Raw genomic sequence first — 25,376 nt, forward strand, 5'->3', positions numbered from 1 at the left:
GGGAGTGGGGGTTAGTTGAGTTGGGGAGGGGAAGTGAAAAAATATTTTTCCCGCCGCCTCCCAACTCCGCTCCTCTCCCCTCGGTAGTTTAGACACTCTCCCAAGATCGCGCACGCTTTTACAAAGCAAGATGGCGGCAGCTCCATCGAAGCGTACCAGTCTCGAAATCCCACGGAAAAATAGGGGGACTGTGAACAGTCTAGCTAGTCCTCTAAGTAATTGTTAGCAGTTCATCGTGCACAGTTTTTACGCAGTTGTCTTTTCCTGAGGTTTGGTTAAAAATATCGCCACCATGGCCAGGAGCTTTCATAAGGGAGCATGCGTGGTAGCATCGCCACAGCTTGCCAGAGGTGGTGTTTCCGCGGTCAAAGAGTGCCTTCATTGATCCAGAACAGGAGGGAGACTGAATCGAGTGTTTTTCATTGCATCTCTGATCACGGCGAGACATCACAGTGAAATCTGAAAAATACATTAAAAATAAACATAATATTAATCACACGGCTTTGCCTCGCGTAATTTTTTCGTCTTGTTTCTTTTACGAGAGCCAAATAACCTAGGCGTGATTGGAGGCTAAATTCCATTTCGACGATAAAGTAGAGACTTTAAGAAACCACAACGGCAACGCCAACGAAAACGTCGCTTGAAAATATAAGTTGGCGTTACTTGTACTACTTCGTGATTATTCCAATTCGTTCTACTTGTACAATGTGGCCAGTAACAGAACAAGTGGAAACGGCGTTCAAGTTGAGACAGAGATTGAAAATTTACCGTCACGTGCTCACGTTCTCCACAAAGCCTGAAATTTAGTCATTTCACGTTGTGGTTTGGCAGAGCAGTGTGGGGAAATGTACCAAGATTCATAACAAACGTGTAGGGCCTTTGTTTTTCTCAGTATATTCTATTGTTTTGTGACGTTCTCGTCGCCGTCGCCGTCGCCGTCGCCGTAATAGCTTCTTGAACTCCCTAGTGCCAAAAGCCAAATCTAATCTCTTCCCAGGTCTACCACGGTCAAATAAACACCATTGGCGAGCCAACAGAAGAGATCTAGGGCCGAGATTAATTTGCGGCTTTACAAGTGAGACTAGCTTTGCAAGCCTAGGATAGAAAGTTGACTTGGCCATTCAAACATGAGTAAGGATGAATGCGGTGCAATGATAATGACTTCGAAGGATTTCTTCTATTGGGTCATGCACTCTTTTCCTGCGTTGGTTACCCCTTCTTACCCCTAACCTTGTAACCTTTTTAAATCATTTTAAATTAAATTATATATTATATCACAATTCGAGTTTTAACGCAATGATTTTACGAATAAACGCTACTTCTTCTTCTTCTTCTTCTTCTTCTTCTTCTTCTTCTTCTTCTTCTTCTTCTTCTTCTTCTAAACCCGGCACATCAGAAGCAATATACAACTCTGACATTTCTAAGAAACCATTCATAATGGTATTCTCGTTATTTAAAAAGCCGGAACTATGTAAAACATAAGTCATTGAGCCACATCAAAGTACACACAAATTGCCACAATAAAAAATTATTACTACTCAATCTCGAAGATAAGCGGGAAACTAGGATTTAAATAAACAACCATTTAAAAACATTAAAACAAAATTTACCCGGCATTTGGCATTCAGAGGAGTTTATTAATTGTACGTGTCCATAGAAACCGTCCATAAATTTATCCCACGATACCAGACCGCCTTTAAGAAGGTGGCAATCATGTGACATAGCAACGTGGACTTTAGCATCGAATCTTTTTCGCCAGGCGTTAACTTGCGTAATTTTTCCCACGAATGCGCGGTTTTCTGAGAAGCTTCCATCGGTTTCGTTGAGATCCTGTCCCACAATGAAGACACCAGCGCTGGCGTTTATTTGACTTACTACCATGCCACCCAATGTATACCTACGCATGCCATTGACATAAAATTCAATTTTCCCTTTGTTAGCAGTCCAGACTAAACAGAGGTGATTCCACTGACCATCAGTGAGACTCAAGTTTGTTACTAGCCTGCAACAACAAGTTAAGATTAAACAATTGAAATACTGCAGAAGGATTGCAGGATGAGAAATACTGCAGTTAAAACAATTACGCGCAATATTCTGCGGCCATGTGGCCATTGGTAACTTTAGTTATTACTAATCATTTATTCTAATGTTTTCCTTGTATGGCGTTTATTCCTATTCATATTTTGAACACTTTATTAATATCAGTTACTGTTACCCATCTGGAATAACCCCGCTGATTATGGGTAACTAATATTGTAAAATTGTATAGACCCAATGCAAAAATGGCCGACATTTCAATATTCTTTTGTTTGCACTCAAATTAGCCTCACTAAAATGGTTCAAGTGAACTATTCTTTTGATTTTTCAACTCAAGAACGAGGTAATACTAAAATGTCAGCCATCTTTGTGTAGGGCCTATACATATAGAGTGTTTTCACATGACGTCACAACGGCCATGTTGGTGTCAAAAAAAAAAAAAAATGGCGGCCATGTTGGTGTCCCAAATTTTCTTATGTTTCTATAAATCAATATGGCCAGTAGTCACGTGAATGAAAACGCTTTATATAATAAAATTGTTGTTGTTGTTGTTGTTATTGTGATTACTCACTGACTGGGTCCACCGTTGAGTGTGAATTCCAAATCTCCTTCCACTGTCACAAATACGTTTAACATTTTTCCTCTGGGATTCTTTCTAAAATACTGGAAAATGTTTCCTTGTTCTTTTGTCTTGAACCACGCACATGCCGTTAAAGCAGGCATCTTGTCCGTAGTAAGAGAATAATTTGCAATGTTTTGAGCGGAACGGGCCGGGAAGTCGAGCATGAAGCCATTTTCTGTCGGAAAGAAACGAAAGTTGTACACATGACAATCCTAGGCCAGTGGAGAACCAGATTCACTCAGGATAAAAAAAAATTTACTCTGTCACTCTAATTTATAATAATAATAATAATAATAATAATAATAATAATAATAATGATAATAATAATAATGATAATAATAATAATAATGATAATATAATATCTTTCTTTATTATAATATTCCAAGCAAAATTGATATTTACAAGTTAAAAGTAGAAAAAAGAGCTATTAAAACCTATTTACAATTCAATATTTAAAATTCATTTCGATTAAAAAAAGCGACTATTTCCAAGCACAACAGAGCTATTTTCAAGCACAATTTTTTAACAATAGTAAGACTAAAACTTTGATGAAATAAAAAAAGTTGTTAAAAAGATCCTAAAATACTAATTTACAACGTCACGCCATCATTCACTTTCTAAAATTAGCGGAGACACGCTTGGCTAGCGTTTAAGCGGCAGTCATCAATGATAATAACAATAATAATAATAATAGTAATAATAATAATAATAATAATAATAATAATAATAATAATTTTGTGTTCTTTCGAGGAGTTTAAATAGGCTAAATGTTTACGGCCATAGTCGACGCCAAAGCTGTTACTCTCCGTCTCGTTTGCCTTCTGATAGGTGGATTGCATTGCTGCCATGTTGGTGGACAAAACAAAAGAAAATTTGCCTACAAAGTTTGCATAAAAATGGAAGTTAACTCCCAGAGGTGAAAAATCTTATTGTTCCTAACCACCAACATGGCCGCCATGATGTCACATGCATTCCTTCTATGGGTCATTTCCGAGTTGCTGTGAGCCTAATTATAAAAGCAAAGCATTCATATGAAAATTAGTTTTGTTTGCATATGAATGAAAACTAATTTTCATTATAGAAGCAAAGCTTTGCACTTAGCCTCGCCTTCATAGTGAGGCCCAAATTAACTTGGTCTATTCTCACAGACAGTCAGTCTTATTGACCCCCAAGCGCTCTCAAAGGGTTCTAATTGGTCAACTACCTTTCATGTACTTTTCTTGTTTTATAGATAACTTTTTGTGGTTCTTTTTAATGGAGCCATGAGCTAGTATTAAAACGAAGAAACTTCTTGCTAATGCTTCAATACAGCTGCTTTAAGTACCTTGATACTGTAAGTGCAATGCCTCATTTGAAAGCGACAATTCCGTGGGAACAATCTTTTCCAGCTGTTTCCAGGAGATAACTGTTCCGCTTTCCCTGCCGTTTCCACGCATCATAGACACAATGGAATGTTTATTCAGTAGTGTACTCCAAATGTTTACTCCACCGATTCTGCCGCGAAATGCTTTTTTGTTTTGGTATCCAATGATCACTTTGCTTCCTTAAACAGTAACAACAAGCTTACGGGTAATCTTTTGCCATGGGTCTGATCTGAGCCTTTTCGCTCTCAATTAAGAAGGCTCGCAATAAAAAAAGGAACATCCAATACAATACAATACAATATAATACATTTTAATGCAATGTAATACAATGCAATACGATACGATACAATACAATTCAATACAATGCAATGCAATGTAATACAATGCAATACGATGCGATACAATACAATTCAATACAATGCAATGCAATACAACACACTGCAATACAATACAATACAATACAATACAACACAATACAATACAATACAATACATTACAATACAATACAATGCAGTGCTATGCTATGCAAGAAAATAAAATACAAGTCAATAAATTACAATACAATGCAATGCAACACATTGCAATGCAATGCAATACAATACAATGCAATGCAACACAAAACAATGCAACGCAATGCAATGCAATAAAGTACAATAAAATACAATGCAAGGCAAAGCAATACAATGCAATACAATACAATACAATACAATACAATGCAATGCAATGCAATGCTATGGAGTACAATACAGTATAATAATATAATAGGGGTTGTGTTACTTTCCTATCATAAGCTAAATAGATATGTGCGGCACCAAAGGGTATGGTTTTTGAGCTGTTTTGGCCTGAAATATTGTACGGGTTTTTAACCATTTTGGTCTCAAAGTCTGAAAATGGGTATAGAATTTACAAAAACGGGTATGATTCTAGAGACCAGGTTTGAAAAAGGGTACGGGAAAATTACATTTTTTGGACTGGTTTAGGGTCAATGTTTGGAGAACCAAGCCGCATAAGCCCAACCAAAATTACGAGGAAGACCCGGGCAGCCACGTTGCATATACTCAAAAAACATCCCCTTTTCTTCCGTCCATTGTCGTAAAAGTAACAACAAAAAACTTTAGGCAAAAAACCTTGCGGAATCCCCTGCTTCAATGTAACACCTTGAATCTTCATTGCTTCTCGTCCGTCCAAGGTAGACTCTACTCGACCACTGTCACCATCCCAGAGTACGCAGATGAAATGAGATTCCCTCAAACTTAGCATAGAATTTGCTCTAATGAAAAAAAAAAACGCATTGTGATTGGCACAACAAACGGTTCACTCGGCTGTGCAAGTCATACCTACAATTACATTAACTCAACCAATTCACTTAATTTATAGTGGCTAATACGCTTAGCTTCAAACGAGTTTTCAGTTAATCCACTAAATAAAAATATAAAAATAAAATTATATATAGAAGAAATGGCGGCCATGTTGATGTCCCAAACTAAACCTCTGGGAATTGAACTCTATTTTTATGCAAACGAATACTTTCTTTTGTTTCAGTAAACCAATATGGCCGGTAGTCACGTGAATGAAAACATTCTATAGGGTTAATAGAGTGTGTGCACGGCGGCCATGTTGGAGGACTAAAACAATATAAGATGTTTGCATAAAAAAGAATATATTTCCCAAAGGAAAATCATTGTATCGTTTTGGTCCTCTAACGTGGCCGTCGAGCACACACTCTATTGATTAATACCTCGTGGTTTGTTCGCCTTGAAAAGTGAACGTCATTAACCCATCCCTCATATAGACCCGAAGGAGGTCCACGGAATCGTTGCGAGTGAACGAGAGCACGATTCGGCTTTCAAATTGCCAAAATAGTTTTATCCACGCACATAACGTCAACTTCTGCAGCGGCTCTGTTATCGTGGCTGAAATGTTGACAAATTCTGATGCGTAATTTGAAAACTCAATGCTTGTTGGTTCATTTGGAACACCTACGGGTGCAAAAAGCAGAAACAAGTTTAAGATATGCACAGCTTGACTTAAGGACGGTGCCTACTAATACAGAGGTATTTTGCGCAGTTTGTGACTATGCGGGGAAAGCAGACCTTAGCAAGGGCTATTGGAATCCAACAAGAAAATTGGCGGTAACTTGACAGCGCTGAAAATTCCATTGTTGCCCCCAATTTTCTTTTAGGATACCTAAAGCATTTGCTAAGTTCTTCTCTCTCTGTTTAGTTTTAAACCGTGCAAAAATTCCCGTATTAGTAGGCACCACCCACAGGAAACACAGCGGCAAAATGTGTGCGCATGCTCCGTAGATTTGTGATTCGAGCGAGAATACTCCACTTCAATCGCCAAAATTCACACCTGTTACCACAATATTTTTTTGTTGAATAAGATATGTGATGGAGGAAGTTCAAAGGAACCTTTCCTGAAAGCGGCAACCTTATCTATTTTGATTTGGGCATATCCCCGCGAAGTGAAAACAAGCAATGAGAATTTTAAACATGCCGCCATTTTGCCGCTGTGTTTTCTAACGGAACCAGAGTGTCTCAAGATGCGCAGAACGTATGTGCAGTAACCAAAGTAGGCACCGTCCTAATTCAGGGTTAGGTGCATTTCTGGACATAAGTGGGTTTTGTGGGGAACGTGAGCACACAATCATGACGGTGAATCGTTTCATTTTCTTTTTTAACTTGAACGCCACTTCTACCAATATAGTTCCCTGTTTCTGTAAAAACGAATTGAAATAATTGCGAAGTAGCACAAATGAAATAAAGTTATATTTTCAGGTGAAGTTGTTTTTCCTAAAATATGCTCACAACGAGCCTCGTTCCGATCCCAGACCCTTGGAATTGACTCGCAACATCAAAACAATTATTCATGTGTAAATACATATCATTAACTGCTTTTGAAAATCAGAAATAATCGACGTACATTCATCCCCCTATCTAGGTTAAAGAAATCAGCATGCATGTAGAAAAGTTTTTGTTTTCTTTCTTACTTGAACAAGTGTTTGGTTTGTTAATTTGTACATCTCCACGAGCGCCACTCTTTACCAAACGCCAGTCCACTAAGTCTCCAAATTCTCCAGTACTGCAGTTTTTAAAATGATCACTGACATTCCTTCGACCACTCCAAACGTTTAACTCTGAAATACTTCCTATGCACAGAAAAAGCAGATTTTATATACGATAGCCGTATACGTGTAAAACGCTTGTAGTATAAGTAATCATGTCTTTTAATCCCTGATAATCTTACAAATTGGAACCCAGTCCAGAGAAAAAAGCAAACATGATGGAAAGCCATAATGTTACTTATGTCGCGATATGCATGTGATGCCCACGTGATAACCCGTCGGAGTCACTGGTATTAGGTACCAAGATTGCGTAAAGACTAACCAATGAGGTGTAAGGGCGTATCCTTCTAGGTTTATAGTCAAGATTGCTAACAGAGTGTTGGAGGCGAGTGTTTATATCGAGAGACAATTTTTCCCGCCCTTCTCCTTTCGCCAGGCACCGTTTTTTACTGTTTCTTTGTTTATTAGTCAATATTTATAAGTGGCGTTGATTTTCGCCTTACATTGTTAATTAAGTTTAACTGTGTACATATATTACTGTCTTGTCAGCTTTAGGCTTGACTCAATTAAACCTGCTCTATCCGTGGCCAGATTCATTCAACACAGCTGCGTGATTTTATACTCTGTCCTTCCTGGTTGTTTCGGTCTAACCATGTAATTTACCACAGAGCTCACGCTTCACACTAGGCTGGTCTAACAGGTAGCTGTCGCGATATAAATAAATTTTAGTTAAATTTCCCACAAACCTGCAAACGATGATGAAATGTCGAATTCCGGATCACCAGATGTCATCCTTTTTTGTCCCAAGACCAGCTGGCTACTAGGCTCCTTCTCAGGCCCTACGATGCTCCTGCGGACCGGGGATTTAGCCGACCTTGGGGCGGAGAACCAAACCGGTTGAGGAATAGGACGGATTGCCGGTGAAACCTCTCTCACGTCATTACCCAAAGTCCCTTGCAAACCATCGAGAAAAATTTCCCGGTGTCCATTTGTAATTTCTGCCATTAAGCATAGCTGATGCCAGTTGCCATCGTTTATTGGTGGTATATAAAATGAGCTTCATTTGAAGAAGAACAGAAGATATAGTAAGATAAATGAGTTAAACTCTGAGGATTATAATTAAACAGGCTTTATACATGAAACAGAAGAAATCAAAATCACTTAGAAATGACATTCAGTTGTGTTAAAAATTAGATATGATTAGCGACTTCTTTCGCTTTTAAATTTTCTGAACGCAGCCCTTTTGAATTTTATGACGAGTAATTGTTATTCAGCAGAAGTTCTTTTGTGTGAAACAATTGAGCAACCGTATTACTTCATGAAATCCAACATGGCGGCGCCCGGGAAATTCAAAAGCGAAAACAGGCGATACTGAATCAAATCATGTTTTGTCCGACACTGAAATATTATTTCCATGTTTTCCAACGAAATTTCAAAGTAGGTTGTATTTTCAACAATTTAACGTTGATTTATTCAAAGTATTGTTTATGAAAAATAGCCTGTTGTTAGTCTAACAATAGTCCATTGTTGTTAAGAAACATTTATTATGATACGTCTTAAAGTGGGAGTCATTGGGTTTTTTTTTTTTTTGGGAATCTGGCCCCGCAGCTATGTTAATAGTCATATTCCACCCATGTCTGGGAAATTAGAGCGGATATAGCACGTTCAAACTGAATTTCTTTGAGATTAGCAGCATGAGGTGAAGGCGTCACTTGTAGTGGGAATCACGTCATCAATTTCATATGGCGGCCATCTTGGAGGCACCATTTGTGTGGCTTGGATTTATGGACGTTTGAAAAACATCTGCAGACCAATGGAATCAAACAAGTAACAGAAATGAACTGAAAACGCTAAACTCATCTAAAAATGTAAGAGTTGCTTCAAAATGTCATTATTTTCCTTGAAAAACAACCCATTATTAGTTTGTTCACTGTTGCATGCATAACAACCAGGCGTTTTAGACCAAAATTTGGAATTTAGACCGCATTATTTCCAACACTTAACCTTCAAGTTGTTGGAGTTGTTGGCAGAGTGGAGGTTCCCTTTAACTCAGAAGGTCTTCGTGAATCAAGTCCCACCTTTATACCACTGAAAGTTTTAAGATCGTGATCTTGATATGATTAATTCCTTTAATAATGTTCTTTTACAGAACAATCTGGATGAATTATTAACTAAAGCTCGCAGTACCTTTCTTGGTCTAGGGTTCCCATCACACACCTTCCTGTATCACTGCACTGAAGGTACAGTGAAGTCCCGTATGAGAACAGAGTCAGCACACCCTCTGTATTGGTCTTCACCCATAAGCATGCCGTGAACTCGTCGAGTTTTTTAATGTTCCCCCGAAAAATAACGGAATTTAAAGTACTTTTGTTGGGAAAATGAAGAGTGAAGTTATGGGCGTCTTCTATGAAATATAAAGAGAAACGAAATAAAATGGATAAATTTTATTTCATGAAAAGTGGCTGTTTTTGGCGATTTCTGTAAATCATAGTAAAGACATAAATGCCAATCGCAATTACAAGCGAAAATTAAAAGGTGAGGAAGAAAATGATTGGGAATGCAATGCAATGAAATGCAATAGCTGATGTTACAGTTGAACCTCAGTGAGTTCAAACATTCTTTTGCAAAATGAGACTACTGATAATAATAATAATAATAATAATAATAATAATAATAGTAATAATAATAATAATAATAATAATAATAATAATTTTTTTAATAATATGAAAATTCTTTAATAATAATAATAATAATAATAATACATTATAATACTTTATTTATTATTATACTTTATTTATATAGCGCGATTTCCAGCGATGTCCAATCGCGCTTTACAATTACAGCAAACAAATTTCATTACACAATACAATACTGAATTAAAAAAATTACATTTACATACTTAGGTCTAATATTCCCAATTTACAAAATGTCTAAATGTGGTATTTAATTCTTTAGAAAAGCCTTCCCTAAAAAGATGAGTCTTAACTTTTTTCTTAAAAACATTCAAGTTGTCACAAGATCTTATTTCAAGTGGCAGGAAATTCCAAAGTTGCGGTGAGGCTACTGAAAAGGACCTTAATCCACAAATACAGGGTTTCTCAGTATTCCACGTTAGCAAGGCGGTTACTGTTTAAAGAGTCCTGATGACCCATTCGCTTCGTTTATAATTCAGCCCACTGATAACCATTACAACAGCTATTCATTGCAATGCTATTTATTAATTGAAGCATTAATAACCGTGATTGTTCTTGCGCGAAAGTTTAGACTACATACCTGTCCAGAATTCGCAGCGGTCTCCGTACGTTTCATCCACGGTGCAACCACACGTGTAACTTGAATCCGCTGTGCAGCTTTCCGTACAGCGCGCGAAGTTTCTACACGGTGAGGACAGGCAACCCTTTAGAAAAGTAAGATTAAACTGAGTTATTTTGTCAGAATAAGTAATACCCAGTCTGCTTTAGAGTAGAAGTGAGGGACTGGCAGTGGACGAGCTTCCTTTGCCGACAATGAAAGTTTAATCAAAACTGTGAAGGATCCAGTCACTAACGAGCTGGAATTTTTCTATAGCAAAATTTAGCTATCAGGTTGGTGTTTTGTTCTTTGTAACTCGACATACATATCATATCTCCACAAGACCTACTCACCTCACGACTAGCTTCGTAATATACAAAACCTGAATTTTCACCGTATTCTGTGGGAAGTGATGAATCCTTTGTCTCGTCATTCAGCTGACAATTGTTCTCGAAGCCTCCAGTCGTTCTAAAGTTAAACGAGACACATTCCCAAACGGCTACACATTGCATAACGCAATCCATAGGTGAATAAGCTGTATGGCTTGTGATGACATGATTTGACAAGGCAAAACCTACAGAAATAACAAAACATTTTGGGAGGGTGCCTTCTTTTGTTAGCGCACATGCGTTCTGCACATTATGGAATTGTCCGAGGAACTCGAGTTTCTTAGGGCATTTGTTCCTAAATTAATAGACTTTTTTTTGCACGGTTCGCGGGCTATGCTGAAAAAGCAGATCTTAACAAGGGCTATCAAAATCCAGAGGAATTTCAGGGGAAGCCAACTGTTTTTTGGAGATATTACAAAAAAAAAAAAAAAATGCTATCGCTGTTATGTATTTTAGGGTGGCTGACACCAGATTTCAGGACTTTTCAACTTTTTTCTTAAAAACATTCAAGTCGTCACAAGACCTTATTTCAAGTGGCAGGGAATTCCACAGTTGCGGTGATCAAGAGGCTACTGGAAAGGATCTTAATCCACAAATACAGAGTTTATATCCCACGTTAGCAAGGCAGTTACTGTTTAAAGAGTCCTTATGAGCCATTCGCTTCGTCAGGGGAACTCGGGTTTCTTAGGACGTTTCCTAATACATAGGTATTTTTGCACGGTTTGCGGGCTATGCTGGAAAGGCGGATCTTTTAAAACAAGGGCTATCAAAATCCAGAGGAATTTCAGTAGAAGCCAAGTGTTTTTTTGAGATATTACAAAAAAAAAAAAAAAGTGCTATCGCTGTTATGTATATAGGGTGGCTGACACCAGATTTCAGGACTTTCCAGTACTTATATTTTCACGGAAAAATTAAACCTCTCCCTATTTTTTTTAACCTGCAAAATGTTGTATCTAGACATACCCGTCACACTTCCATAATAAAAATGGGGGTTACCATTAGTAGTCCATGAGCCAAGTTCTGAAAAGTGGCTAGAAATTGATTTTCGTTACACCCCCCACGGGACATAGTGACTTTGGTATCAAATTAAAGCTTACAGCCTGTATTTTTCGAATCTGCTTGTTGCCAATCATGTAACCTGTGCTTTAGCGAGATATGTGATCATTTCCATGGGGGGGGGGGGGTGGGTTGGGGGATTTTGCTCCCTGTAAATTCCACACAGCATAAAATGATTCAAAATGCTGCTGAAACACAACCAATTTGATTCAGGTTTTCTGTGTATACGTTTTAAAAAATCCCCAACAGTTTGCAGTATGTGTCAAGCATTTTCATGTTTCCATGGAAATGGTTGCTATGGAGATTATTATAGAAAGGTAGGTTTTTACTTTTTTGGCCAATTCAGAATAAAAAAAATTCGATTAATTAGCAGATATCTATAAATTTCCCTCAAAACATTTCCATTACTTTCAGAATAAACTATCTTGAATTAGGAACTTTCATTATTATCCTTTCTTCATGATTTTAAGGAGCAGGGTACTAATACTTAAGATGTATGGGGAAGTAAGGATAATTTTTTTTTTGCTGAAGCTGTGAAAATTTATATCCAATCAACCACGGATCAATATCTCACCAAATATGCAGCGGTTATGCACCACACTTAGAATATCAAATTAGACAGTTCAGAATTAGCTGTCTTGTTGTCATGGTAACGGTTGCTAGGGAAACTTAGGAATGTCCAAATATCTTATTAAGGTGCTTTTAAGGCAAGTTTTCTAAAGGAAACCTACTCAGAACATTAAACAGCCACTTCCGACTTGCTAAAGATCCAATAATTATGTCATTGAACAGTTTCAAATGTAACATTGTCTCGTTATAAAACGTACAATCTTGCTTAGCAACAAGGAACTTGTGAATGTCATCAGTATCTCTTTTGAATGTATCCCCTTATACATGCAGTGCTCGTGAACATTTGAATTATTGAGTTCTCAAGTCTGTTATGGCAAATTGTATCAACAACAACAAAAAATAAATGTCTAAGGACATTTTCCAACGAGTTATCTTATTTTAGTTTTGCAAAGTGTGACTATACTACCTTCCCATTTCGAGTATGTGCGTCAGGAGACTCTGTGCAAACTTGAGGATCAAAATTGCCAAAATGAAGATTCTGCAACTACCAGTTACCAGGGAACATTTGAATGCCTCAGTGCATATGTCCAAAATGAAATCATTTCCAGTACTTAAGTCATTACGATGTCACAACTTCAAGAACGGTTCGTAAATAACCTAAATGAGAGAGGCGTAGAGGCGAGAAACTACAGATCCTCAAAACTGAAAGTCCGACTTCAGAGACACTTTGGAAACAAGTTGTCGTTTAAGCAACCCATTACTCAAAACCAACCGGAATTGGTATACTACTCAGGTGTCCAAAAGGGAGACATTGTCGAAACCATAGCAACAAATCTGGTTTCTTAAGTGCCGAAAATGAAAGAATGAGTGACGCCCCTGGTGATTCACTAGAAGTGCAAGACACAGCGTCGTACCAAATTTACCATGCTTCAAAACTGCTGCGTAGTTTACTGCTAGAAATGAAACCATCAATGCCATGGCCACCATCACCGCAAGACTTAGACGATGGCAGCTCTATTGTGCCCGATCTCCTGCATAACATGTTTGCATGGATGATTTCTTCGAAGGAAGACTACAGCGAGAAAAGAATTTCAGACGTTTCTCCAGATGTTCATCGCCTAGTCCTCTCCCTGTCTCAAGATGTTATACATTGTGTCAGCCGAGGTCGGATCAAGACCCCTAAACATGTAGCACTTCCACTAACAGTCAAGAGTCTAACTGGCAGCGCTGAGACTGTGACTATACTCAACCGATTCGGACATGGCCTATCGTATACTCAGGTAGAAGAACTTGAAACAGCTCTTGCTGAAAGGGAGTTAGAGAGACAAAGAGAGGGTGTGTTACTACCAAGCGTTTGCAGTTCAGGTGTACCAGGGGTGTTCTGTTGGGACAACAACGATCTACAAGAGGAAACATTATCAGGTCAGTATTATACATTACAAAGTTTAACGTTTGGAACCAGTAAACAGTGCTATATATAGAATGTTTTCTTTTTAGGAAGAGGAACAACTCATTGTACCAATGGAATAGTTATTCAAAGGAAACCACTTACCTGTGCGTTACCTCCAGCAAGGATAAACAACCAGCCCCGTAACAAACGTCGTTCTGTCACTGGCGTTTCTACTGATGTTCTTCTCTTCCATTCTGGGCGTCGACAGGGCCCCAGTCCACGGGACATTGACGTCAACATTCTAACGCAGACAACCCCGCAGGACAGCCAGTATGCACGAGCCATAGACTTCGCCTGGATGCTTTGTAGACAACCATTTCAAGACACCCTTTTGCCATTAGCCGAAGATATTCCACAAGTGGTACCTGCCTGGACTAGCTTCAACATAAAACTGCACGAGAGTGATGCCCCACGTGAATGCTGTGTATACTCTGCTTCGAAGGTCTCTGCAAATGGCCGACCAGCTAATCCAGCATGACGTTATTGTCGTCCTTGATCAAGCAATTTATGCAAAAGAACTTGAAGTTATTTGGCAAAACCAGGAGCAGTTTAGGCGTTTGGTAGTGCGACTGGGCTCCTTCCACACAATCTGCGCCCTCCTAGCAGCTATTGGCAAACGGTTTGGGGATGCTGGTCTTGCTGATATACTCGTCGAAAGTGGTATTGTCGGCTCTGGTTCTGTAGCTGGTGTACTAGAAGGCAGACATTACAACCGAGCTGTGCGTACACATAAGGTAAGGAAATAGCTTTATTCCTAAGGGTGCGGAAAATATAAGGGATGTGAGAGAAGAGAGGACGAACAGAGGGATTTCCAAGGTTGCGGGAGCCGGGAGAAATAGGAACGATAATCGAAAAATTGTGTGATAGTTTGCAATGGAACAAGCACATAATGGTGGGAACCACAATGGACAGGAGGGAAACCAGGAGTACAAGGTGTGAGAAGGTCTGATCACCTTTGCACCCCTGCCCCAACGTTTCTGCCAATAAGAAATTTGTATGATTCAAGGAGTGAATAAAAAAATTTTGCTTTAATTTAGATCGTCTTTGAAGCAATGCATCGGTTGCAGTGGCAGGAGTTTCGCACGTGACTCCAGAAGCGTGACAAACCAATCAACTATGTGATGCTGGTAGGTTCCCTGAGGGAGATCCGCAGAGCATTTGATGCAGAGAAGTTCGATAAGCTACTGTCGAATCCACAGTTCCTGGAGCTCTTCTGTCTTTATGGCGAGTACTCAGAAGACAGCAATGGTCCAATGAAAGTGTTCTGGAACACGTATCTAGAAATGGTGGCAACGCTGATGAATTTCATTCGTGCTATCCGGGAAGGCAACAGGAAACTCCACGTAGATTCTGTCAAAGAGATGTTGCCGTGGTTTTTTGCCTATGACCACACCAATTATGCCCGATACTTACCGGTCTACCTTGTTACCATGGTGTCCTTGCAAGATACTCACCCTGAGGCACATCAGCTACTGGCAGATGGCAATTTTGGTGTTCAGAGGTCCACATCCTATGGTTTCTCTCAGCTACCAGTTGACCAAACCATTGAGCAGACCCTCAGTAGAAGTACAAAGACGAAGGGTGGTATAATAGGATTCAGTCTACGGAAAGGTGCTGGAGTCCAAAGATAGATGTTGACAGCACACTCCCGTGCAGCGCTTGCAGACAAGTGTAGAATGATGGTGTCCATTGACGGAGATCAGGATAAAGTACATAAGGAAACTGGCTGCACTCGCATGCAAAGACATGAGGCAGATGTTAGGAAACTGATGGAAGTTGTGCGAAACTGGTGCGACCCATTCCGACCGTCTGATGAGCTCACCAGCCTTGGTTCGGGGTATGCTGCTGAAGAAAGCCTGAAGTGTGTTCTTTTGGGTGCAAAGGAGAAAGGGAGTAAAGCGCTGGTCTCTTTTGTTACAGATCGTCTTCAAACCAACATTGTTGGCTTCTATGAGACCCTGTCAAAGCTAAAATTAGGCACGTTTCGCGATGTACAGAAGAAGGCATCGGTGAGAGCTGGAGGTCGCAATTTAATTCTCAGAGCAGACAGGAAATTGTTTGCCCGCTTACTGGTTATTGGTCAGAGTCAACAAATGCATATTCGAGAGCTACTGAAACATGAACTTGGTCTCTTCCCATGGTCTCTGGCTTCGACAGATGGCTCGCTGGCTAAAACGAATAAGGCAGCTCTCTCTAAACTCCTAGAAGATGGAGTACAGTGCTTGACAAGCATACCGCCTAACACAACAGCTGTCATCATAGATGCAATGGTAATGTTGCAAATGATTACAAGGGTGCCTGATCGCTTTGCAGACCTGGCAGAGATGCTTCTAACAGAAATCTTGGTGCTTACAGGAACAGCAACAAGGGTGGACCTTGTCGCCGATCAGTTTCCCGATTTGTCAATAAAGAACACTGAAAGAGGTAAACGAGGTAGAGAGGGGCAAGTCCTTTTTGCCATAAGCAGTCGCGAGCAGCCCTGCCCTCGTCAGTGGAAGAAGTTTATGTCAAATGGGACTAAGAAAACCAGGCTAATGCACTTTCTCGTAAGTGAGTGGTCAACTAGGAAGTATGCAGAAAAGATTGAAGCTCGTACCCTCTACGTCACTCATGGACACAACTGTACGAAGATTGAAGTTGCTGATGGAACGATTGTGCCCAGTGTAGCCTCGCAGCTCTACAGCAACCAAGAAGAAGCCGACACACGGATGTTTTTGCATGCGCATCATGCCTCGTCCTGTGGGCACACATCAGTTGCCATCAGATCGTCAGATACTGATGTTGAAGTTCTAGCGTGTTACCACCAGGCAAACATCTCAGCATCCATAACATTGATCAGTGGAACATGATGCAGATCTCGCCTCATCAGTGTGCCAAGCTTATGTCAACAACTTGGTCCAGAAATATGCCAGCTGCTACCAGGTCTACATGCTCTAACCGGATGTGATACAGTTAGTACCTTCGTTGGGAAAGGAAAGAACAAAGCCTTGAAGATGGTGATGGAAAAACAAGACATGAGAAGCAAACTTGGGGGTATCGGCGAAACAGTGCCACCAGGAAATGAAGTGATTGCAAACGTAGAGCATTTCGTGTGTGCATTGTACAATGGCAGTGGCGAAGAAGGGATAAATGAGATCAGATATAAGATGTTCTGCGAAAGTAAGAATATGCAGTCTCATCAACTTCCCCCAACAAAAGCAGCTCTTAAACATCATATAAAGCGTGCTAACTATCAAGCCTATCTGTGGAAGAATTCCTTACAAAGATCCATTGAAGATCAAAATCAAAATGGTCAAGGATGGCAACTAAAAGACGGACAACTGGAAGTGGTCTGGTCCCATTTGGCCCCTGCCCCTGAGGGTGTAATGCAGCTTGTATGCTGCAGCTGCAACAGACCGTGTGATTCAAGACGCTGCTCCTGTGTAAAGAATGGCCTTCCTTGCACAGAGGCTTGTACCTGCAATGACGACTGTACAAACTGTTCCTTGGAACAGGTAGATGAAGACGGAGATGAAGATGAGGACAACGAGGAAGATGTGCATGAGTATTAAGATGAAAATTAAGAGAAAAATCAAGATGCTTTATGAAATTAAAACCTTGCGGCCCTCGAGCAAGCTAAGTTATATTCAAATAAAGATTACATAAGTCAATGCTCAACAAAACATGTTAACTAATTCGTTTAGCTCTTTTGAAAGTCGTATGGTTCAGCGCTAGTTATCTTCAACACGCTGCTGTTCCTGTTGTTGTAGCTTAGGGCAATTAAGGCAATTTAGTGTTTAACGAATTTAAGTTCACAAGCATTGTATGTATAATGGCATACGCAAGTTCCTAGATGCTAAGGAAGATTGTTTTATGACGAAAGCCAGATGTTACATGTAGAACTGTTCACTGAAATATGAGATCTTAAGCAAGTTGGAAGTGGTTGTTTAATGTTCTGAGTAGTTTTCCTTTAGATCCTACTTAAAGGAAATTCATAGGGTAATTCGACATTTCTAAGTTTCCCTAGCAACCGTTACCATGACAACACGACAGCTAATTCCGAAGTGTCCAATTTTATATTCTAGGTGTGGTGCATAACCGCTGCATATTTGGCGAGATATTGATCCGTGGTTGATGGATATAAATTTTCACAGCTTCAGCAAAAAAAAATTATCCTTACTTCCCCATACATCTTAAGTATTAGTACCCTGCTCCTTAAAATCATGAAGAAAGGATAAAAATGAAAGTTCCTAATTCAAGATAGTTTATTCTGAACCTAATGGAAATGTTTTAAGGGAAATTTATAGATATCTGCCAATTAATCGGATTTTTTTTATTCTGAATTGGCCAAAAAAGTAAAAACCTACCTTTCTATAATAATCTCCATAGCAACCATTTCCATGGAAACATGAAAATGCTTGACACATACTGCAAATTGTTGGGGATGGTTTAAAACGTATACACAGAAAACCTGAATCAAATTGGTTGTGTTTCAGCAGCATTTTGAATCATTTTATGCTGTGTGGAATTCACAGGGAGCAAAATCCCCCAACCCACCCCCCCATGGAAATGATTACATATCTCACTAAAGCACAGGTTACATAAATGGCAACAAGCAGATTCGAAAAATACAGGCTGTAAGCTTTAATTTGATACCAAAGTCACTATGTCCCGTGGGGGGTGCAACGAAAATTATTTTTTCAGGCCTTGGCTCATGGACTATAGTTATTTTTTTTGAGTTATAACTAATTAAAGCTAAAATTAGGAGTGTTTTTAATGGGTTACATTGCCGTTATGGTAACCATTTGTATCAAGAAAATGATCATGACTTGTTTGGCAGTGACTAGGCATTTGTGTGATACCATTATTGTGGTGTTAATCGAAATAAAGGACATACTTGTATTGATCAGTTAAAAGGGAAGTGCTGGAAACTGTTGTGATCCACCTTAAAGCTTTTTTAAAATTATTGTTGCTAATTGCCGATGCATTTTCACCTTGGACGTTTGAGGCCAAGAACATGTACACTAATGGTTTCTTGAAATAATAGAGTAATTAAATAGAACCATTATTTTGGGTTTTTTTTTTTTATTCCAATTTGTCTTGAACATTTCAAAATCGTACTTAGGTAAGTGATCGGTCCCCATAGAGACACTAGCGCACCCGTCTAGACGTCACTGCGGGAACATTTAGCCGGCCGTCACCTTTCAATCTTCGAAGCTGTGTTTTTATACCGTCGTGAAAGCCATCCTCGTATAAACTTATGATCATGAATAACCTTAAAAGAAGGATAAACAGCATAGAAAGCGAACTGTATATGCGGTGCCGGTTTCAAACTACTGTAGCTTAGCTATTGATTCCGTGTTTGAAACAAGGACATTATTTGAAAGCGAGCGAGCCAGTTTATGTTTACCAACTCTATCCACCGAGACCTTGTTTGCGTTAGTACAATAAAGTTTGAATTGCACCACTAAATCCTACCTTCCTCGACGACTTCAAATCTTTTAGTTTTCGTGCAAGGGATTTGGTGAGTTTTAACCACATTGAAGAAAGACGTCATAACAAAAAATACGCTTAAATTCGGCATCTTTTAAGAGATAAAACAAATAAAAGGCCACAATTTGAAGTTCAGGTAATAAATCGTTTCCTTTGTTCGTTGAATGAAAATGTGGCTAAATTTGTCTTTACTCCGTTAATTGCAAAAGCTGTGAGGCGTTTTGTCTGCTCATTAGTTTCAATTGTCGACCATAATGAGATTGCCACCTCCGGTTTTTAAGGCCAATTTGATTGCCAGAACATGTGGATTAAAAACATGACAACAATTCAAGCTTCATTTCACAAACTTTAAGAAGGCACTAAAAACTAAAAACAGAACTACAAAAAGAATGCTGACAGTAGCTGTCTTTTAATTGCATTACATGAGGAGTTTAAAATTCTCAGACCAAAAAGGTTAAATCAACAGGGGCATAAAACTGACACAATACAGAGAAAGATCAGTTCCATCTATCTACGTACCGTATATAATCTGTAATTGTTTTCCCATCTCTACAAAATCCTTGATTTAGCAGTCAGGTAAAACTTCAGGATTTTACTCGGCAGCTGACTCGATGCTATCAGAACAAACCCGGCCGACTACTCCAATTAAGAATCGCTTTGTGAATGAACGCATCCACACGAAAGATTTAACTCTGGTAGGGAAGTAGTTTTTGGTTTTTGTCGAATACGAGAATCGACAGTTTACCCATTCTCAAAAGCTTTGATTTCAGAGCCAGGTCACACTTCAATATTTTATTCGCAGACTCAAAGTTATCAGAGCCACTTTGTGCATCACACAGAACAGAACCATTCAAACGTGTCACTGTGAAAGAGGTAACACTTTGGCACATCTTAAGTTTGTCGAGGTTTAACGCCGGCAGGGAAATGGGTTTTATTCAAGAGCGAGAATTTATAAATAGACACATGATGCTCAAGAGCCTGTTTTGGATTGAAGTCCATGGATACTCGGTTCTTATCTTAAAACCTTAAACCTTATGGAGACCAATCTTAAAATTAAAGGTTTAAATAAAGGGGCTCAAAAATTAATTATTTATTATGTCTCCATTTAGAAATTAAGTAAATTTTCGGGCTTAACTAATTCATCTTATTATTATTATTATTATTATTATTATTATTATTATTATTATTATTATTATTATTATTATTATTATTATTATTATTAGGGGTTTTGGAATTTTCACGTTTTAGTGTATGATTGGTCATATGAATGACTTTTATTTTTTTAAATTTATTATTATTATTTTTTAAAAAAATATTGTGCTTGAAAATAGCTCTGTTGTGCTTCAAAATGCTCTCTTTTTTAATCGAAACGAATTATTATAATTATTATCATTACCGGGAAAGGTGAGCTAACATATATGTAGTCATTCACTTCCAATCATTATTATTTGAATCATCTTCATCATCAAGGTGATTATAGCGGGAGCATTCATTTTAAAAATGGCCGGTTCGCGATTTGTTGACCTTTCTGGGGAAGAAATAGGTGCCATGAATTCCGAAATACTGAGACCCTTTCCCTTTTAGTGTCAGCAACCAATAAAAGTTACTGAGAATCGTCTTTGGTGTCGCCCTTCATGACCAGCGAGATGACAGCAAGCTAGGCCTTCTGCAAGCTTTGGTATACTGATTAAAAGCTTTGGTAATGCCAAATCTTGGAGCTGCGTTTCATCATTAATTGCTTGAAAACCAGTAAAGATGTCTTGATGTCTTAAGAGAAATCACATGTCCATCGCTATAATTTAATGGTGATTATTTATTTGCCTGTTCAGCTGCTTCAAGACGCATCAGTACTGCCAGAAAGACTGAATAGCTCACCAAGTACGTGAGGAGTTGGTTATGTTATTAGTCATTTCCCCCTCAATTTCTGGAAGTTTGTCACGTCTTGGTCCGAACTGTCAACAGTTTAGAAAGAACGATGCAAGTGCAGTGATCAGAAAACAGCCCTCCACCTTTTCATAACTTTATTTCACTGTTGCATAATGATTTAACTTGTCAGTATTATTTGAAACAATTTCTTACAAGATGAACGTTGTTTTACACTTGAGTTATTTATCTAATTTCTTTATTTTGAACCTTAAGCAAATTAACCCGATAAAACTTACAATAAAACAGTTCAAGGAACTCTATTCTGACGATTTTTCTTAAATCCAAAAGAGAACTGCCGTTATCGGCTGAAATGAAATGAAATAAAATGAAAGCCTGAAATTACAATATTCTTTACGGCTTAATTAAGCAAGGAAGGAAATGTCGTCAGGCATATTGTAGATAAACATTGCAGCATGTTGTTCCGCTGTTATCCCACGTGCCCTGGTTTCCCAAATCTTCACCGTACCACAAGCGTAATTCTTGGCCCTTACTCACCCAGTAAGGATTGGAAAAAACTGACAAAACAATTACACTATCACGCGCGTCATATCCTGGAATCCTCGACCACTTTGCCCTTGCATTATGCCCCCGTGTGTCCACGAACTGGTTTGGCGGTAAAAGGACTCGATTGGCTGAGGTTGTTATGGCCACGCAAATCATGTCATAGTATCCTCTTATATAACAACCCCAGTAAGTCCAACTGTTCCTGTGTTGTTTGGCGCAGGTCACATATCCATATCGGTACTCCAACTTTATGGCTTCTAATCGCCCACTGGACGGAGCATAAAACCTGCCAAATTCGTTATTTCTAGTGCCAAAACACACGGGAGAAGAATTGGCCTTCCGCCAGCGACTTCGATAGCTGACTAGAAATTAAACAAAGTACATATAGCTGATTATGGACAGGGCAATCATGTACCTATTTGTTGACTATTCTCTTGTTAGGTTAGTTCCAAATAGTTCCAATTTAGATTGAATTCTTCCGTCATTGAACAACAGTCACCTGACCATGGTCGGAGGACTTTGGTATGTCGGATTTTCATGCACCCCAATAGACATCACAATTAGCCAGTTCCGAGTTGCTGTGAACCTCACTATGAAAGCGAGGCTAAGTGCAAACTTTTTATGTGCAAAATTAGTTTTGTTTGCATATGAATGAACACTATCCTAACCATCCCAAGCCAAAGATGAATGATACTAGTTTCTGTACACTAGTAAGGGTATTGTTACGGATGTATTGTAAAATATTCTTATTTATTATGTAATGTAATAAAGGAATTTACCCGCAAAAAAGGTTATTGTTAAGAAAACTAAGTCATTATTTTGACAATACAATCAATTCAAATATGTTTTTTGGCTATTTTCAAAGCGACACAGAGAATAGGTAATACGGCCCTTTACAATTCAGACCATTTTACACCTAATTAAATGTTGTTTCGTTAAAAAACTATTTTTGGCCACCAGCCACAAATAATACTGTCTAACAACACAGAAAAAAGTGTTAGTTATTAAAAACTGGATCATTGTTTAATGCAATTAAAGGGATTTTATTGGGTTAGTGGCCATTGTATAATAAAACATTATCAGCCATTATATCATGCCAGAGAAATAGCGACCATTAAATTGTCTTCAGGTGAAGCGAAATCAACAAGATCTAGCAATATTTGTTGTTGTTTTTAACAAAACAATTCTTCCACTCAAGCTTGTTGGATATGAGGTGTTTAAAGCCAGCTCGGCGCTACGCGCCTTGTTTGCTATCTATATCATCTCATATCCAACGCGCGCTCGAGGAATAACTGTTTTAAATGTAAATGGCAGGCATGCGGAAATGTATGACAATTCAAGTTCAGTCTGAGGTCCTGTGTTTAGAGAAATCGCTGAAACACTGATGGTAATTTGTTTTTCCCAGGAGAAATTCAATATTCTGCTCTTAGTGCTCTACAGAAAGTTTGATGTCAAATACTCAAGCATCTTCGTGCAGTACCCCTTTAACGACACTGAGTCACCAAATGAGCCTTCGAAACTGGAGGTCTGAAAATACCCTGTCTGGTGTAATGCTACTTTAATTTTGTTTTCGCTTGTTAATATCATTCTTGGTTTTCACCACTTTTGACAATTAATCCTGCTTCAAAGATAAAAAGGTCAGCTTAAGCATGAGGTCGCTCTAAAGGGGGCAACACACCTAAATTTTAATGAAATTTGAAGAGGTTTTACGGAAGGGATAGAGGAAAGAAAATGATTTTTAAAACACTAACAGACAGTTGATACCCACGCAAGAGCACCCCAGGTTGCTAGTGGACTAACTTGGTACCCGTCTATTAATTATTAGCTACAAATTCCAATTTTAAAGCTTCACTAAATCTTCAATATTTCTTATTTCTCTTAATTTTACGAATCTTTCTAGAAAAACTACTCCTCCCAAATATACCCAAAAATCACCCAAAAATTCATATTAAAAATACCCCACAACACAGATTCACGATATGATGATAGGGTTTTTGGATTGCTTGAAACGCGAACGATATATTTCCATTAAAGTCATGTCAAATGGGGGAAAAATGGCGTTCAGGTGTAACTCCCCCTTGATTTAGAAATCATTGTACTCAGCGAGAGCTTTGCACTTGCGTGACATCGATTGTCGACTTAGGCTTCTCACGTGGAATCTCAGCGTTTGAACTCGGCGGGATTCTGGTTATACGGATAGATTTTCTCTAAAAACTGCTATCCAGAGGAATTCGGTGCCGTTGTTTGGCCCCGAGAAAGCGTTTAGAAATCTTTCGAATTCAGTTGTACCATGTCAAAAACAGTTATAATAACTTACCGCCTTTGGAGAGCGCAACTGCAGAAGCAAGGAAAACAATAATCAGGATCTCCTTCATTTTGATGTGTGCAGCTTCAAGGCCTTCAATGTCTCGTTATCTGAAGGTTGTAAATTCGCGTTTTTATTCCTACCACATCACGTTCTGTTGATCCGTGCGGCATGAAACAATTTTTGAAATAGTCGTTCTGTCTGATGTGAGTTCAAACGGTTATAGCACGAAAGGAACAATTCAAGATCCAAGCCAGTCACTGTCGTGCGGCTTTATACCTACCGCATCACGTTCTGTTTATCCGTGTGGCATGAAACAATTTTAAAATGGTCGTTCTGTCTGATGTGACTTTAAAATGTTATAGCAAGAAAGGAACAATTCAAGATCCAAGCCAGTCACTGTCGTTTTTTTTATAAGTCTTTATACCTACCACATCACGTTCTGTTTATCCGTGTGGCATAAACAATTTTGAAATGGTCGTTCTGTCTGATGTGACTTCAAAAGGTTATAGCAAGAAAGGAACAATTCAAGATCCAAGCCAGTCACTGTCGTTTTTTTATACCTACCACATCACGTTCTATTGATCCGTACGGCATGAAACCATTTCTAAAATGGTCGTTCTATCTAGGGACTTCAAAAGGTTATAGCAAGAAAGGAACAATTTAAAGATCCAAGCCAGTCACTGTCGTTTTTTTATTCCTACCACAATAAATGACATAACGTTCTATTGATCCGTGCGGCATGAAACCATTTTTAAAATGGTCGTTCTATCTGATGTGACTTCAAAAGGTTATAGCAAGAAAAGAACAATTCAAGATCCAAGCCAGTCAGTGCCAATGAAACTTAATTATCTTGTCGCAGCCATACAACTGTCAGTCAGCATGCAGTTGGCTTCAGCTCAGTTGCAACTTTTGCGGAAAACATTTCCCTTTCCTCAAAAGGTTTAACCTGTAGAACCCCAGTTACCGAAGAAATGCAAAGCTCTAAGTCAGTCAATGCTAGTGAAACTCGCGATGCCTTACAGTCAAAAGTATGCGTTACAGTACTTTTTTAATTTTAATTACCCAAAAACTTCACTTGCCCGTCAGAATCCACTAACCCGATCGCAAAATGCACTAGCCCCGGGCTATCGGACTCGAATTTCTTTGCACACTGTATTAGAATAAAATAAATTAAAAATAAAATAAAATAAATAATTTCATTTATAAATACCAGATCAAAGAGTAATGACCATGACATGTGCATGACGTAGCTGCACATGGCGTGCTTCTATTGGTCAAAATAAAGAACGGTGGACAATAAAAAGCGGCGTTCTATTACGA

The 25,376-nt window shown here is 38.8% G+C and overlaps 1 protein-coding gene and 1 pseudogene across 1 annotated transcript; one reads left to right on the forward strand and one right to left on the reverse strand.

Annotated features, from left to right (window-relative positions):
- Window positions 1–211: 211 nt before the first annotated feature.
- On the reverse strand, window positions 212–24,439 carry LOC146459149 (uncharacterized). The gene is made up of 13 exons (XM_085089716.1): window positions 24,066–24,439; window positions 21,740–22,110; window positions 21,140–21,270; window positions 10,364–10,955; window positions 9,278–9,494; window positions 7,837–8,147; window positions 7,016–7,174; window positions 5,762–6,002; window positions 5,151–5,293; window positions 3,984–4,202; window positions 2,609–2,834; window positions 1,611–2,002; window positions 212–459 (listed from the first exon to the last, which is right to left on the reverse strand). The coding sequence occupies exons 5-13, from the start codon at window positions 9,298–9,300 to the stop codon at window positions 212–214; spliced, it is 1,962 nt and encodes a 653-aa protein (XP_084945842.1). The 5' UTR covers window positions 9,301–9,494; window positions 10,364–10,955; window positions 21,140–21,270; window positions 21,740–22,110; window positions 24,066–24,439.
- Window positions 14,481–16,695, forward strand: LOC146459150 (uncharacterized; annotated as a pseudogene).
- Window positions 24,440–25,376: the final 937 nt, after the last annotated feature.

The sequence above is a fragment of the Pavona decussata genome, unplaced genomic scaffold (genome assembly GCF_977016875.1).
Source record: "Pavona decussata unplaced genomic scaffold, jaPavDecu1.1 SCAFFOLD_223, whole genome shotgun sequence".
NCBI classification, from domain to species: Eukaryota; Metazoa; Cnidaria; class Anthozoa; order Scleractinia; family Agariciidae; genus Pavona; species Pavona decussata.

What these genes read in the sequence shown, in the direction of transcription:
- LOC146459149 (XM_085089716.1), bottom strand. Translation starts at nt 9,300, where the DNA reads ATGGGAACCCTAGACCAAGAAAG. An exon ending in GGAACCCTAGACCAAGAAAG is followed by an intron (nt 8,148 to 9,277) that starts GTACTGCGAGCT and finishes CTTCAAATGAAG; the next exon opens with CTCATTTTATATACCACCAA. An exon ending in GAAGCAGGGGATTCCGCAAG is followed by an intron (nt 4,203 to 5,150) that starts GTTTTTTGCCTA and finishes TTACTGTTTAAG; the next exon opens with GAAGCAAAGTGATCATTGGA.